General features: G+C 43.0%; 1 protein-coding gene across 1 annotated transcript; it reads left to right on the top strand.

Moving 5' to 3' along the window:
• Positions 1-3: 3 nt before the first annotated feature.
• PDIA6 (protein disulfide isomerase family A member 6) lies at positions 4-13037 on the top strand. Its single transcript, XM_010707915.2, has 13 exons — positions 4-37; positions 2119-2260; positions 3374-3431; positions 4135-4261; positions 4731-4837; positions 6674-6807; positions 7195-7309; positions 8157-8297; positions 9507-9591; positions 9680-9752; positions 10762-10920; positions 11676-11772; positions 12550-13037. The coding sequence occupies exons 1-13, from the start codon at positions 4-6 to the stop codon at positions 12619-12621; spliced, it is 1344 nt and encodes a 447-aa protein (XP_010706217.1). The 3' UTR covers positions 12622-13037.
• Positions 13038-13261: the final 224 nt, after the last annotated feature.

The raw sequence follows: 13261 nt of genomic DNA, 5'->3' as shown, positions 1-13261 counted from the left end.
GCCATGGGGGTGCGCGGAGCGGGCGGCGTGTGGTGGGGTAAGGGCAGCGTTGAGGGCGTCTGAGGGCTTGGTGCGGCTGGGAAGCGAGCCGCGGTGCGGTAGTCGGGAAGGGAGGGGCTCCGCGGGGGGCTCCGCGGGGGGCACAGAGTGTGAGGAGGCGGCAGGCCGCGCCTGGAGCCGAGCCGTGGCCGCTGTGCTGGCGGAGGAAACGCGAAGGGCCCGGCGGGGAGCAGCAGCAGCAGCAGGAGGAGGAGGGGTGAATTAACGGCAGACAAAGGGCTGGGAGCGGGGCTGCTCCGATACGGAGGAGCACGAAGTGACGTCCCACGGCGGCAGCTTTTCTTGCCGGCCCTTCGGGCGTAATGCGGCTCTTTGGAGGCCGGGCTGGTGGCACTGCTGGCTGCCTGCTTTGGTTACGTGAGGAATCTGCTTCGAATGGCCGCTGATCTGACTGGTTCCACCCGCTGTGGATTTCAAGCAGTCGCAGATGTGTGTCTTCCTGGCTTAAACGCTTGTAGAAAAATGATCTTGTTACTTGCTGTGGATGGATTAAGCCTTGTGTGTTGTATGTGAGAGTTAGAATAAAACCCAAAGCACACCAGTGCTGACCTTGGTAAACTTCACCGTATGCTTTCTTTTCTGGGTTCTCTTTGGCAGATCTTCATGAGCTAGAGCTTTTCTATTTGAAGTGACTGAAGTAGTTGAGTGAGCTCTGTTCAGTTGCTGAATGTGTTTGCCACAGATCTTTTGAGTGATGATAAAACATGCTGGTTTCAATTCAGTCTTCTCATTCCATCTTGGGAAGGGTTCTCAGTTGAGATTGAGCCCTGAAAGTGCACTGGTCTGCACTGAGGGGGTACTGAAGGGACAGACTCAATCTAACATGGAAGTCATGGAAACCAGTGAGGATCAGCCTGAGAGAAGGGCTGGGAGATGCTGGTAAGGGTGTTATACAGTGGATAAGGTACTCGTTTGCAGTGTGGCAGTTCATCCCTGACCTCTGAGCACCCAAAATACGTTAATTTTGGTTTCCCTCACCTGCAGAATATGTATAATGTAACTAGACTTGCTGGGCAGGGCTGCTATTGCGTAGGTGATGCTGCACAGTCTGTGAACCACATGCTGTAGAATTTTTGCATGTCTGAGCTGTATTTTTCTCTCATATTCAGTCTTGAAGGAAGTGAATGTGCCTTGCTATGCAAATTATAGCCACTTGCAGAAAAGCCAACTATTTTTGCCTAGTTCTGACTTTAGTGTCTGGGTCTTTAGTGATTGAAAAAAAGTCTTCTGTTGTATGAATTGTGTTACAGAGATGCTTGTTGTTATCGTGTCATCTCTTAATTCTGATAAGATAGAGGAAAGGGCTGTGAGATTGTACGTGGAAGTCTCAGATAGTAATAAGATCTAAAAGTGACAAGAAATATGAAACCCATTTTAACGGATAGCTGCATTCTTGTGCCTTTTCAGTGGGGAGTTCTGTTGTTACAGCTCTAAGGGTGTTTGAGTTGCTAACTAGAGAGATTCAGCAGCTGCTCTCCAGTCTGTTGCTAGATGGACAAATCAGTGCTGGATTAGCATCCTCAGAAAGATTGAAGGTAGTTATGCTAGTAGGTGCTGGTCTAAAATTAGTATAGCTGTGCTAACACTGCTTGGGACAGTTCTGCATTATGTGATGCAATGAAAGGTGTGTGTACTAGTACAGTCAACTGAGAATATGTTGTGCCGGAGAGATGGATGGATGGGTTTGGAGGTTCCATGAGAGTGAACTGAAGAAGAAAAATTGTAGCTGATCTTAGGGATCCACACGGAAGTCTGTGTGGTGCCAGCTGTAGTTAGAGTCACAGCTTTGACAGGGTGTACTCTGGAGATCCTCAGCTTAGCAGAGGTCCAGCTAGCTGTAGGCACAGGAATATAGTATATGATCCAATGGGATCATGGTGTAGGTGAGTGAGTAGCATACATGTTGTCTTCTGTTTTACAAGCTGGAATCCTTTTTTTTTTTTTTTTTTCCTGCTGATGTGAAGGCTTGCTAGAGGAGGGGAGACGATTTAGCCACGTGAACAGGAGAGCTGAGAATGGTTTCCGGGAATGCTGATTGTTTTGATTCTTTTCTTCTAGGCACAGTGAGCTGCACGTTATTCCTGGCAGTAAACGGTTTATATTCAGCCAGTGATGATGTGATAGAGCTCACACCAACCAACTTCAACAAGGAGGTCATTCAGAGTGAGAGCCTGTGGCTCGTGGAGTTCTACGCCCCATGGTGAGCATTACAACTGTGTACTTGGTGCTTCTGCAAGATAAAAGCAAACATAAGAATCTGTTGCTGATAAGTCCAGGGTTCACTGATGGTACATGTGTCAGCTTGGTGGTGTCACGACTAGAAAATAGTTGTAGTTGAGATTCCTTTTTCAAATATCTTCATCAGAGGGAGAAGGGGAAAATTGTTAAATGCTGTAACAACAAAACCTTTTATGCCATTTTACTGCTTCAGTTTTTAACTGAAATGAAAATTGAAAATGACTTATCAAGTGCAATAGATAAGTTGGAAGGCTCTTCAGTTCTGTCTTAACTTCAGTCAGATGTGAAGCACAGATCTGAATGCACACTTAGCACATCTTAATTTACTACCCTTTTCTCCCATGCAGCTTGTATTCAGAGCAGAGTCTCTTTATCCTGCCTGTAAAGTCTGATCATGCATATTCTATCTTTGCACAAATCCTCTGCCCAAAGCTTCCACATCCTAATGAAGAGCCCTTCATTGCAACAGGCTGTAGGTGTTTGAACTGGGTGGTTTAGGAGAAGACTTGACCTACTGTCTCTTCTAGTGCTGTTGCAGCTTTCCTGGCTAAACAGTGGGAATTGAGTGTAGTTTCAGTAAATGGCCAGCTTCTCTTTCCCTTCAGACTTATTGTGCCATGATGGTATGCTGCTTGCCAGTTAGTCGTGGGTCTTCTGGAGATGTTTGTGGGAGGTGGTGTGCCAAACTCTTTCTATTTAAGGAGTTACCTCTAGAATCAACTTTTTAGTCCTCATCGCAGAGCCATTTTATCTTTCAGCATTTTAGGAACAGAAGGGACTGTGTGCAAATCTGGATTTTGATGCTCTCTTTTACCTATGTGTTAGGAAGGCTGGAGAGAGGTGTGCATGTATATTTATCTATATAAAATACAGGGGCATTTCTCTTCAGGTGGCTGAGGGATGATATGATGTAGCATAGTCTCTTCCCCTCTTCTTGGGCAGAACTCCTGTGGTTTGCAGTGTGCAGGTGTTCTATAATTTCAAACCCTAGGAGGCCTTGTACTTCATGAGATACTAATGCAGATCGGAAGGAATGTTACTGTTACCCTTTGCTGTTTCTTTTTTCTTTCATAAGGTGTGGTCATTGTCAAAGACTAACCCCTGAGTGGAAGAAAGCTGCAACAGCATTAAAAGTAAGTTTGACTTCTCACGAGTGTGCTTTTGTGGCAGTGGAGTAAAGCCTAGCTGTTTGTCAGTTGGCTTAGAAACGTGAAAGCAGAATGGAAATCCCCCCAAATTATATCAGTGTAATTATACTTCTCCTGCAGAAGCTGCCTGTCCCAGGTGGTTAAAAGACCATTTAAAAATGTTAATAATAATAAAAAAAGTAGAGGAAGCAAGTCAGTTTTGTCTCAGTAAGTTTCCATTGCTGTTTTCCAAGACTGCTTTTAACAGCACCACAAGACTGTAGAATTCAGCCATCCCCAAAATAGCATGTTTCTCTTTTCTTCTTCTCACCCTTTTCTCCCCTCCTTTTTGAAGTACAGGAACAGCATGAACTGAGTATTTGAGCACAGCTTTGTAAGCTGTTGGTGATGAGTGCTTCTTTTATTGTAGAAAACTTGATCGCGCAGTGATTTGCTGAGCTCTTTCCCAAAAAAAGGGGAAAGTAAAATATATATTCCCTTTTGAGGAGAAAACTATATAAAGCTTTCAGATTGAAGAAAGAAATGAGCATATGAGGTGTTCACTAGTTCAGTGCTTTTTGGGGAGCTGCACCTTTCATTTTGGTGGCTGTTTTCTTACTAATAACTTAACTTCCCACCCTGCACAGTATATAAAATGTGTTACATCACTGTAGAAGGTTTGTCTGAGTTTTAGTTCTTATTTCCACAGGGTGTAGTGAAAGTAGGTGCAGTAGATGCAGATAAGCATCAGTCCTTGGGTGGGCAGTATGGAGTCAGAGGTTTTCCAACTATCAAGATATTTGGAGCCAACAAAAACAAAGCAGAAGATTATCAGGGTAAGTGTGATACTCTTTCATGTGCTGCATGCCTATTAGCATTCCTCAATATAGTAATGATACTAGCTGTTAGTGCTGGCTTGTGTGGCATTTATTCCATGTGTGGTGGTATGGTAATGGAGAGAGACAGGTGGCTGAGATTTGTTTGACCAGCTGTACATGTCCTATCAGTAGTTTTTAGTTGATGGAGGTTGGTAAGCAGTTCCTGAAGAATACTCATTTCCTGCTGTTTACTGGGAGCTTGCCACAGCCATCTCCCCATCGGATAAAGTGCATATATGAAAAGCAGAAAATAAATCTTGTTGCTTTTGTTTTAAGTCAGCGTCTCACTGCTGTATCGCTCTCAGCCCAGCCCTGCTTTTCCTGAAGGATCCCAAGGGAGAGAATTTGTTCATTACGCTTGTGATTAATTCAGTGGCTGCCCGAGAAACAATGTGGTGCTTTAATGATTCTTTTTGTTGCTTTGCAGGTGGCAGGACAAGTGAAGCCATTGTTGATGCTGCTCTAAGTGCTCTTCGGTCCCTGGTGAAAGACCGTCTCAGTGGCAGAAGTGGAGGATACAGTTCTGGGAGACAGGTATTGGAAGAAATGTGGTGTTTGGTTCTTGTGGAGGAACCAAACTGTCCTGTGCAGAAGGAGACAGGCTTGTGCTCCCTATTCTCTAAGTTGGAAGGAACTTCCTAATTTTATCTAGTCCAGTTCCCTGCTCAGCAGTGTCAGTTAGAGCACTTGCTTTGGGCTATGTCAAGGACATAGGGGCTACAGAGACTGAAGTCTCTGGACAGCCTTTTCTGGTGTTTGATCACCTTTATAGAAGGAATGTTTTCTTAGATGCTTAAATTGAATTCTTGTGCTTCAACTTGAACCCTTATTTTTTGTTCAGTCACTGGACATTAGAGAAGAGTCTGGCTTTTCTTTACTCCCCTACACCCAGGAATTTATATACACAAAAAGGATTCTCACTGAGCCTTCTTTCTTGCAGGCTTAGCAATCTCAGCTCTCTCAACCTCTCCTCCTATGTCAGATGCATGAACCCCTTAATCAGCTTTGCCCCCTGGCTAGACTTACCTCAGAGTGTGCATGCCTCTGTTACACAGGAGAGACCAGAACTGGACCCAGCACTGCATATGTTTCTCACCAATACTGAGCAGAAAAAAAGATGACCTACCTCAACCTTCTGGTAGCTCCTGCCTAATGCTACACAGGAGGTTGTTGGCTTCTTTGCCACAGGAGTGCCTTAGTGGCTCAGGTACAACCTGTTCTTTACCAGGACCCTGTGCATGAGTTATTCCTCTCCAGATGCACTGCTTTACCTCTCACTGTGTTGAACTTTGAGGTAGTCTCCTCTCCTTCTGATTGAGGTAGCTCTGGGTGGCAGCACGTCCATCTGGTGCCTCAGACATTTACTGAGAGAAATTTGCTGAGGGTGTGCACTCGGTCCCACTGTCCAGCTGGGGAAGATGTAGAAGCATTGTTGTGCTGCTATTGGCCCTTGGCAAATACCAGTAGTGACTTAGTGGTACTTAGCACTGAAGATTCAATCCTTTGAACACAGCAGTTCTGCAGTCCAACTCCCTGCTTATCTAACCTATGCTTTTATCAGTTCCTGAATGAGGATGTTAGGGAAAACAGTGTCACAGATATCATGAAGTCAGGATAGGTAACATCCACTGCTGTCTCCTTATCCACCAAACTGGTTATCCATCACAGAGCTATCAGGTTGGCATGTTTTCTCTTTAGTAAATCTTTGTTGACTACTCCTAATGACCTTTGTGTCCTTCATTTGGTTGGAAATGCCTTCTGGAAGGATTTGCTCCGTGACCTTTCCAGAGATTAAGGGTCTTGAAGCCTGCTTGGCATTGGGATGAGTTTCTTAGGTTTTCTTTCAATTTGGTAGCATTCTGCTCTAGTTGGTTTGCTACATTTCTCCCTGAAGATAAATTGAAAAGCTTCTGATTCGTACTACCATTTCAAAATCATTTTTCTTGCATCCACATTCTCAGGCTGGTGAGAATAGAAGCCCTTGTTAGACTGTGCCATGTGGTTTATATCCCACTGGCATGTTTTGTATCAAAAGCAAGGCACAGAGGTGGGTGTAATGGGAAGTAGAGAGCACTTTGTTCTCAGACTGATCTGAGTATGAAGAACTGGGGAAGTGTTCCTGCATCTTCCTGGTAGTTGGTGTGACCTGAATGCTGTTTATGAGAAAAGGTTCCCTTGCTGTCTTTTGAAAGTGCTGTGGGAATGTGCATACACTTGTTGTCAGTTCTAAAATGGGAAAGCAGTTTGACCTAACTCTCCCTGTTTTGTATATTCAAATAAAGAGCATTTGGTGCAACACAACACTGAATACCTCATGTGGGAAACCTGTTCTGGTTGCCTGATAGGTGAGGGTCTGTTTGTTTCTTACAGAGCCGAGAGAGCGGAGGTGGAGATAAGAAGGACGTGGTTGAACTGACTGATGACAGCTTCGATAAGAATGTCATAAACAGTGACGATGTGTGGATGGTGGAGTTCTATGCCCCATGGTGTGGGCACTGCAAAAAGTGAGTTCCTTTGTTTTTGTGGCGGTGGTGTTGTTTGTGTGCAGTAGCCTTCATCCCCTGAAAGGGGCTTTGGTTGTATCAGCTGTTCATTGGTTGGTTGGTTTTTAATGTAATGCGTGGGCTTCTCTGCTTTTAAAGTACCTTGTTTTTGCTTTGGCTGCACTCCTCGACAGTAAAATTGCTGGTTATCAATAGAAATCAGGTTCAGAGGTGGGTTAACCTTTTCACCCCTTTAGATCTAGGATGTTCTTTGGAATAATCCAGCTAGAATATTCTGCAGACTCTTTTTCTTTTCCCTGAGTGGAGAGTGCTGTGTAGTGTTGGAATATGGTATACTTCTGTTGTCACTCTGAGGGAGCCCAGAACACCAATTATCTTGTTTTTCAGTCTGGAGCCAGAATGGGCAGCTGCTGCCACTGAGGTGAAGGAACAAACCAAGGGGAAAGTCAAGCTGGCTGCAGTAGATGCAACAGTCAATCAGATGCTGGCAAGCCGATATGGGGTGAGTGTGCTTTGCAGTGATGGCATTTCCTTTTCTGTCCCTGGTAAGCCAGATTTTCCTTCAATCTTACTGATCTTAACCTGGCATTATTTGTGTTATATTAAATGGCTCATACAGTTTGTATTCAACTAATTCTCGAATGACAGTAGCAACATAAAAAGAGTTAGAGGAAAGGAGTGAATTTGAATGCTGCTGATGAGTAAAGCTGTTTATCATCGTAACGTCTTGAATGATTTTGTCAACTGAAGTGAGAGATCATCCTTCAGGTTTGTATGTTGGAGAATGCTTGGAGAACATGTGCACCTTTGAGCCATGTGTCAAGAGTTGCTCTGCCAGCATTAACTGCCCTGGTCAGTTATGCTGTGTGCTCAAAGCAAACTGCCATTTCTTTTTAGTATAATATGGGAGGGTTTACAGTGTGCTGCTTATTTTCCCTGTGAGCGCAGTTAGCTGGCAATCAGGAGCATTAAGCATGTTGCATCTGAAGTGTAGCAGAGGGAGCCTGTGGCGTGTTTGTTGCCCTGTGGGAACTGCACTGTCTCTCTTGAGACAGATTGGGAAACCAGTGCCTATAAGTAGAAAGTGTACGGTGCTCAGTCACTGTGAACTGAGGCTGAAGCCTTTGCTGCTTGTCTGTGCTAAAACTTGAAACAATGTTTCAGTGTGTTAGTTCTGTTTTGAATTGTTGCAGAAGCAACAAAATTGTTGAAGATCCCTTGTAGTGTGTTTTAAGATTCACCTGGATGTTAAATCTCTTCCTCTTAATGTAGGATACAGCAGAGTAATGGATGCCATCCACCATAAACGTTCAGATTTATTTAGCTGGTTATTTTAACTTGTCTTGCAGATTCGTGGTTTTCCCACAATTAAAATATTCCAGAAAGGAGAAGACCCTGTTGATTATGATGGAGGAAGAACTAGGTCTGATATCATTGCTCGTGCTCTGGATCTCTTTTCTGATAATGCACCACCACCTGAGCTCCTGGAGGTATCTCTACTTCATTTATTACTTTCCAGATTTTTTCTCTATTATATCCTTTGTTGTTTTTACAGGACTGTGTTGATTGTAAATGAAACAGCCAAGTTGTGCTGCTTGTGCACCATTTCGTGGCAGAAATAGACAAGAGTAGCAAGTCTGATCACTTAGCTTTCTGTTATTTTATTCTTACTGTGAATGTCCTGTTCACTTAAGGGCTGAGAATCGGTACAGTGAAGGCACCAACAGCACTGGTGTCAGTACATCTGAATTCTCTCTGTTGAGAGTGAAATGAGTGAAAAACTGAGTGAAGAACAAGACAGTAGGATTTTATCATCTATGCTGTCCAGTAGGAGTTGTATGAAGGCTGACACAGCCCGTTGTCCAAAAATTTCTGCCTTCAATATGGTGACTTCTAATTCTGGCTCGATGAAAGTAGGATTGGAATGATAATCTGAATCAGTTGTCTATGAAAGGGGGTATGTGCACTATCAGTGGGCAAGACAACCCACTGAGCTGCAGGAAGAAAAAACATCTTTACTGTTAATAAAATGATCATTTAATGAGATGACTATCTTCACCTCATGTTTTTAACGTCTTCTGTATGTGCTTTATAAAATACTAACAGCAGATGGACACAATTTGTGTAAATATATTCGAGGCTGCAAACTGAGTGGTGCACAAAGTTTGTCGATCACTGGTCTAAGTAAAGGGATTGATTCCCTTTCTAAGGCAATAGATGAGATCTAATTGGGATTGTTCCATCAAATAGCAATTACATTTCCTTGTCTTCAGCAAATGCTGCACCCTGCTGGCTCCCCTTATACTAGCAACAGCATGAAAGAACTACAGGCTACATGTAGATCTGGGTGTGCTGTTTGCAGTGATCAGTAATTAGACCAGTGGTTTGTTTTACACCAGCCCTGGTCCAAGGACAGTTATCTCGAGCAGGAGCAACATCTTGCTGTGTTTCCTGTAAGCCTTGTGTGGTACTGCTTGTTTTCCTATTGCTGCAGCTCTTAACAGAAGGTTTTATGAATTCTTTGTAGTTAGTCTTACCTTGAGGGATGAGCGAAGCAGGCAGTGCCTTTAAGGTCTGTATTGCTTCAGCTGCTTATTACCTTGTCAGATGGACCTGACAACCTGTTGGAGGGAAGTGCGGTCACAGCAGGAATAACAGAAGTCTTATTTTTAACTGATTTTTCTTTGTCTTTCTTTTAGATTATTAGTGAAGATGTTCTGAAGACTACCTGTGATGCTCATCAGCTCTGCATCATTTCTGTCCTGCCTCATATTCTTGACACAGGTAGACATACAAGCAACCAATCTCCTCTGGGAATTTGTCCATTTAAGCCTGTGGTTGTGTTTAACTTGTTTAATATTCTGACAAACAGGAGCCTCGGGGAGGAATTCTTACCTGGATGTCATGTTAAAAATGGCTGAGAAATACAAAAAGAAAATGTGGGGGTAAGTGGTATAGTGGCCTGGTATTCTAGGGTAAGATGTGCACATCTTTAGAGGTGATGGGAGAGAATCTTGTAATGATGTACCTGCAGACAGAGTTGTTCCTTGTTCTGGATTCTCTATCTTGGTTGTTTACTGTCTGGGCTGAGAGATGCTTGCAGCTGTAGAATAAACTGTTGTGGTTTTTTTTTTTTTCTCTCATCTCTTATGTACCTCAAATCCTACCTGTGCAAGCTATATCTAAGCATTAATGTGATCAAGTACTCTTGTCATGAATGCTACAGTATTTTAGGGTGATATTTTAGACTCTGAGTCTTTTACTGGTGAGTAATGCTGCCAGTGTGACTGTTACATTCTCAAAAAAAATAAAAATAGCAGCTTATTAACAAATCTCGTCCTCCTAAAGGAGCAAACCAGCAGGTTCCACCTCTTCCTCTAGAATGCATGTTGGTCTCTCTGGAAAGTGAGATTTGTTGGGATGCTGACTGCTGAGAAGGGGCAGACCAGCATGAAAGTGTCAGGAAGAAATGTGGAAGTTGGCTGGTTCCAAAGGATCCTTGTGGACTTGCTAAGTATTAGAGAAACTGAGACCTGACCAGTGAGAAAACAATACTGGGTGAAATGTTGGTCTTTTAGTGTTTGTCCAGCAGTCCTCTACATGTGGTCAGTACTTGGTCATAAAACTTGTTTAATGTAGGCTAGAGGTGCAGAAACTTGTTCAGATTGGTAGCATAGTTCTTTCCTTAGAATACCTTGCGTGGTTGTTGTGATTCACCTGAAAAGCAACTGTGACAGTGGGGATGGCCTGGAAGTGTTGCTCAGGAGTGACTTCCTTCTTCTACTTGGTAGAAGAAGACCCTGCTATTCCCTGCTGACATGAATAATTGGCTCTGTTGAGGGCAGCTCAGAGTGCAGTGCTGACTATAGGGCTGCAAGATATTTGTGACTAAAATGACTGTAGTGCCTTTCCTGATTTCCATTTTCCTATTTATTTTTTTTTCCTTACCCTAAGGTGGCTGTGGACCGAAGCTGGCGCTCAGTCAGATCTTGAGAGCTCTTTGGGAATAGGAGGCTTTGGGTATCCAGCAATGGCAGCTGTTAATGCCCGGAAGATGAAATTTGCCCTCCTGAAAGGATCCTTCAGTGAACAAGGGATTAATGAGTTTCTAAGGTAAGGAATCCTTCAAATAGAAGCTGTGGCTCAAAATAAAGATGGAGAAAGGGAATGGTTTCAATAGAACTGCGACTGTTAAGCAGTACCTTTCTGTAGTGTATCTGTAGTGAACAGATATAGTTAGGAAGTCAGCCATTTAGAATTTGATTGTGGTTTTGTTAAGACTTTTGAAAATAGTTAGAAAACCAAGTAAATTTTTGATCTTAAAAAACCTCTGTTTCTGCAGTAACCAAAGGAGTTCTTAGAATTTGGTAATCAGTGCTGTTCTACTACAAGTCACCTTTTTGGTCCTGTTCTGTGTCTTATTTGCCCTTGAAAGTATGCAAAAGGATTAGCACTTCAGTTTGTAGTGTTAGCTTTCTTCAGCAAGCATAAGCAGCAGGTGCAGGATGGGATGCTTCCAAGCAGGAGCTGGTTATCCTGGACCCCTTGGAGACAGCAGGGGCTTAGGCTCTGCTTAAAAGAAACATTGCCAAGAGTATTACAGAGGGCACTGCTGAAATATTAAACAGTGTAGTTTAAAATGTTTGTCTCTCTCCATCTTTGAAATTTTAATTGCAAATTGTCAGTGCTGCTTTAAAGGCTATTTATCATTTTCTGCTTTGCAAATTGAAAAGCTACTTCAAGATAATTTACATCTGGGATCTTCTTATCTCTGAAGAAAGGTAGTCAGGTGCCTTCCTTTAATCTGAAGCAAGCCCTGTTCCAGGTGGATGGAAACTGGAGAAAATTGTTTAATTCTCTCCTCTCAGGGAACTGTCTGTTGGTCGTGGTTCTACAGCACCAGTAGGAGGTGGAGCTTTTCCTAAAATTCATGCAGTTGAACCTTGGGATGGCAAAGATGGTGAGGTAAGAAGTGCTCTGTGTCTACAAGTGCTGATGTTCTGCACAGTTCAGAAGCAAAGGGACAGCAACTCAGAACTGGCAGTGTGGCGAGGGGGGGAAAGTGTAGCAAGTCATCCTGGTGATTCTGTGGCAGGAATTAGTTAACAGGAAGGTAGGCACCAGGCTCATTGTCTGATGTTAGGGACAGGCACTCCTGCCTGTTAGAATGTCACAGGAAAGTTCAGTCCCTTGAGGCTGAAATAATGCATTATTAACCCATGCTGATGAGGAAGATTGTAGCATATGCATCTAAGGCCCAAAAGTTGTGGAAATTTTTTTGATATGCTGGTTTTACTGAGTTCATAAGTAAAGCCCACAGAGTGATCTGAGTATGTTCTTGCTTAAAGTTCAACACTGCTGTAAAAGCCAGTTATTCACAATCTTTGGTCTACTTCAGATGGAAAATACAGTGACCCTGCACATAGCAGAGGAGTTGAAACTAGATGATCATTGTGGTCCTTTTCAACCCAGGCAATTCTATGATTCTATAATATGGTACTAGTTCTGTTACCTTGTCTGTTTGCAATTAACTTTATATGGGATATATTTAATGAGTAAGTAGCAAACATTCTTTGTCCAGTCTAAACTCCGATCAGTTGTCCCATGTTCCAAGTGCTGTCAGTTCTTATGAGCCAGAAATGACAGGAGGGAACTTTGCTTTTTCTATGAAGGATCCAACTCAGTGATGCTCCAGTGCTGTTTGCTGACAAACATTTGCTCAAAACTGTTGCTTTCTCACAGCTTCCAGTTGAAGATGATATTGATCTCAGCGATGTTGATCTGGATGATATCTGGGATAAAGATGAGCTGTGAGATCTTCAGGAAACTTCTTTTCTTGGGAGAGTTTGCGCAGCAGTTTGCAACCTGGTTCACGTTCAGATGGATTTTCCAGTGGCCTTTTTATGGAGAAATGGCACATGACACACTGTGCTATTTGATGCACTGCAGCAGTGAACTGTACGCAACTCAAGAAAACATTGCAGAAATTCTATGAATTGTCATAACCAGTAAACTTGATTGTATTCTGTGCAACAAATATTTTGAGGACAACATCTTTTTTTTTTTTTCTTTGAAACATCTTGGGTTTTATTTTGACAGTGTGCTGTTTGAGTGTTACAGAAGGCTGTTAGTGCAACCAATTTTAAATGTGTTTTTTTTCCTTTTCTGTGGAGGTGGAACCTGGTCAGCTTCTGTTTCAATTAAATAAAACAGAATATTTTTGACACACAGTGTTAGTCTTGTACAGAGAAATGGAGGTGTACATGCTAAAAGTTATCCTGGTTTGGATGACTCCTCAGAAGCAAATGGCAGAAGAGAGAGGCTGGTGAAGAGAGCTATCCTGAATGCTTTAACTGTGAAAGGTATTGATGGCTTGTGCTAAAGCTTGGTTAGAGAGGCAATCTTAGCTTAAATGTTCTTCCCTTTCCTATTCTTTCTCAGGGGTTTTCTCTTT

Source organism: Meleagris gallopavo, chromosome 2 (assembly GCF_000146605.3).
Source record: "Meleagris gallopavo isolate NT-WF06-2002-E0010 breed Aviagen turkey brand Nicholas breeding stock chromosome 2, Turkey_5.1, whole genome shotgun sequence".
In the NCBI taxonomy this organism is placed as follows: domain Eukaryota; kingdom Metazoa; phylum Chordata; class Aves; order Galliformes; family Phasianidae; genus Meleagris; species Meleagris gallopavo.
Note: the sequence above shows the minus strand (reverse complement) of the source record. Positions and strands in the feature narration are given on the sequence as shown.

Coding starts and splice junctions, on each gene's coding strand:
- PDIA6 (XM_010707915.2), top strand. CDS start 4: ATGGGGGTGCGCGGAGCGGGCGGCGTGTGGTGGG. Junction 7,310..8,156: donor TGCTGGCAAGCCGATATGGG/GTGAGTGTGCTT, acceptor CTTGTCTTGCAG/ATTCGTGGTTTTCCCACAAT. Junction 8,298..9,506: donor CACCACCTGAGCTCCTGGAG/GTATCTCTACTT, acceptor TCTTTCTTTTAG/ATTATTAGTGAAGATGTTCT.